This window comes from Arachis ipaensis, chromosome B6 (genome assembly GCF_059453495.1).
Source record: "Arachis ipaensis isolate K30076 ecotype BB chromosome B6, ASM5945349v1, whole genome shotgun sequence".
In the NCBI taxonomy this organism is placed as follows: Eukaryota; Viridiplantae; Streptophyta; class Magnoliopsida; order Fabales; family Fabaceae; genus Arachis; species Arachis ipaensis.
The window spans coordinates 151,132,115-151,135,195 of NC_142441.1; the positions used below are offsets into that span (position 1 = coordinate 151,132,115).

The window sequence follows — 3,081 nt, forward strand, 5'->3', positions numbered from 1 at the left end:
GTGTGGATCATATGACCAGTCTCCACAGCAGCTACTTTATTTTGTCCGTTTTAAAAAGAAAAGTATATACTCTTCCCATTATTATTTTAATTTTCAAATTAGATAAAAGTAAATTTATTTAATATTTTGAGTTTTATATCAGACTCATATAATGAGTTACCATTTGTTCAAATTTGTTGGCATATAAATAACAGAATAACAACTAGGTGAATTCTACTATGTCTATAATTTGATGTCTAATTTTTACCTAAATTATTTTTTATGATAATTTTTGAATATTTAATAATTATTTATTTTTATATTTTTAAAATTAAATATTAATTTTTAACTTTTTTTTAATAATTTAGACAAACACTTTTACACACGTACCAATCACCTAACAACTATTTTAAAGATGTTTAGTGATTACTGCTTAGTTTATCTCATCACAGCAAACAGGAGACACAAAAATGGAAACAATAAAAAAAAGTAGAATGGAAACCGATTTCACATCCGCGACTGAAACTCTGTGAAACCCTCCAAACACAGCATTTCCGCATTTTAGCACACTCAACAAAAGAAAACTGAATAAAGACGCCTTCTTCTTCTTCTTCTTCTCTCGTAAGAGCGAAACCAAATATGAGTGTTAGTGACTGAGTTACTATCAATCTCGACCGTCCGTTTTCTCAGCTGATTTATTAAACCACCGCCGTGGATGGGCAACACAGCTTCCACGGCCGCCGCCGCCGTCGCTAGTCGCCGCGAGAGCGCCGCTGTTCAAGGAAACCGTTCCGGAATCTCGTCCAAGTCCAGATCTGTTTCTTCCTCGGTCTCTCCGATGATCTCTTCCACCGTGAACTCCGTTGACGACGACGGCGGAAGCCGCCGTGACTTCGTTGAGCCTGATTACATCTCCGATCTTCCCGACGAGTGCTTGGCTTCGGTGTTCCAGTCGCTAAGCTCCGCGGATAGGAACCGGTGCTCGCTCGTTTGCCGGCGGTGGCTCCAGATCGAAGGCCAGAGCCGTCACCGCGTCTCGCTGAACGCGCAATCAGAGCTTTTGCCGGCAATACCGTCGCTGTTCTCGAGGTTCGACTCCGTTACGAAGCTGGCGTTGAAGTGCGACCGCAGATCCGCGAGCATCGGCGACGATGCTCTCGTCTTAATCTCGCGGCGGTGCCCTAATCTCACGCGCCTCAAGCTTCGCGCGTGCCGTGAGCTCACTGACGCAGGCATGGAGGCGTTCGCGAAGAACTGCAAGGGTTTGAAGAAGCTTTCGTGCGGATCTTGCATGTTCGGATCCAGAGCCATGAACGCGGTCCTTGAGAACTGCGGTTCGCTCGAGGAGCTCTCCGTCAAGCGCCTTCGTGGTATTACGGACGCCGCGGCGGCTGAGCCTATCGGTCCAGGCACAGCTGCGCAATCACTTCGTACGATCTGCCTGAAGGAGCTCTACAACGGACAGTGCTTTAGTTCGCTGATTCTCGGCGCAAAGAATCTGCGAACCTTGAAGCTTTTCCGGTGCTCTGGTGATTGGGACAAGCTATTCCAGCTCATCGCGGAGCGCTCCGCGGGCGGCAGCGGTGCTCCTAGCATCGTAGAAATTCACCTCGAGAGGCTTCAGATTAGTGATGTTGGCTTGCAAGCAATTTCTAATTGTTCGAATTTGGAGATTTTGCACCTTGTTAAAACCCCTGAGTGCACCGATGTAGGCTTAATTGCTATTTCTGAGAGATGTAAGCTTCTAAGGAAGCTTCATATAGATGGTTGGAAGGCTAATCGAATTGGTGATGAAGGTTTAATTGGTGTTGCTAAGGGTTGCCCTAATTTGCAGGAATTGGTGCTTATTGGTGTTAACCCTACGAAATTGAGTTTGGAGATGTTGGCTTCGAATTGCTTGAATCTAGAGAGGTTGGCTTTGTGTGGGAGCGATACAGTTGGTGACCCTGAGATATCTTGCATTGCTGCGAAATGTGTGGCTTTGAAGAAACTTTGCATCAAGGGTTGCCCTGTTTCGGATCATGGGATGGAGGCATTGGCTAGTGGATGTCCAAATTTGGTGAAGGTGAAGGTGAAGAAGTGTAAGGGTGTTACATCTGAGGGTGGGGATTGGTTGAGGCAGATTAGGGTGTCACTTGCAGTGAATTTGGATACTGGCGATACGGATCATCAAGATGCAAGTGCTAGTGATGGTGGAGCACAGGACAATGGATTGGAGTTTCCTCCAATGGCTGCCCATAATGCCGGAGGAGCCGGAGGAGGTGCATCAGCCGGTGTTGCTTCGAGTAGTACCGGTCGATCTACTTCATTTAAGTCGAGGTTAGGGCTTTTGTCCGGGAGGAGTTTAGTAGCTTGCACTTTGAGAAAGTGGACTGGTGGTAACACCAGTGCCCGGCATGGTTAGAGACAGAATAAAAAAGGCATAAGCAAGAACCCTAGTCTCTGACCATCTTTCATTGTTTTGTGTTTGCATCACTTGATTCTCTTATTTTCTTGTATTTAAAAAACCTGAAATTTATGCTGTGTGATGTTAACTGCCTCCTTCTGAATTGAATCTTCATAGTCGGAAGTGACAATCACATTGCTTTTGATTTCTTTCTGTTGGTGTACTAGTTGATGCTTTACTTGATTTGATAAACTCATTGACTTGTCCCCATATTCATCATCCATCTCATATACACGTTCTTAGGTTAATACTGCATGCTAAAACATGGTATGATAAATTGATCACATACTGATACATTGCTGGGTTGTTCATATCGTTAAACAGTCTTTTCTCTATTTTAGATTGAAAACTGCAGCATTTAATCATTTATAGTTCATGCTAGTTTAGGGAGACGGAGTTTGATAGTTCAGATGCTTCATAGTGAATGGCAAAAGAAATTATTTTTGTTGGTTATCTCAATGGATGAGTTTGTATAGGAAAACATTAGCAATGCTAAAAAAGAATGTTCTATTACAATTGCAGTTTGATGTTACCCATAGTTTTAACTTTTTAAGAGTGTTTTTGAATTTTGATGCTCCTTTGTGATATGGTTATAAGCGTGTGATTTGGCTTTGATTTGCCTTCTTGGGGACAAAAAATTTGAGAAATCATGCACC

General features: G+C 43.3%; 1 protein-coding gene across 1 annotated transcript; it reads left to right on the forward strand.

Moving 5' to 3' along the window:
• Window positions 1–383: 383 nt before the first annotated feature.
• Window positions 384–2,635, forward strand: LOC107605636 (F-box protein At1g47056). Its single transcript, XM_016307581.3, has one exon. It carries the CDS (start codon window positions 695–697, stop codon window positions 2,381–2,383), a length of 1,689 nt encoding a protein of 562 aa, XP_016163067.1. The 5' UTR covers window positions 384–694; the 3' UTR covers window positions 2,384–2,635.
• Window positions 2,636–3,081: the final 446 nt, after the last annotated feature.

Bases quoted from the DNA above. Each gene is read 5' to 3' on its own strand.
- LOC107605636 (XM_016307581.3), top strand. From the start codon at position 695: ATGGGCAACACAGCTTCCACGGCCGCCGCCGCCGTCGCTAGTCGCCGC.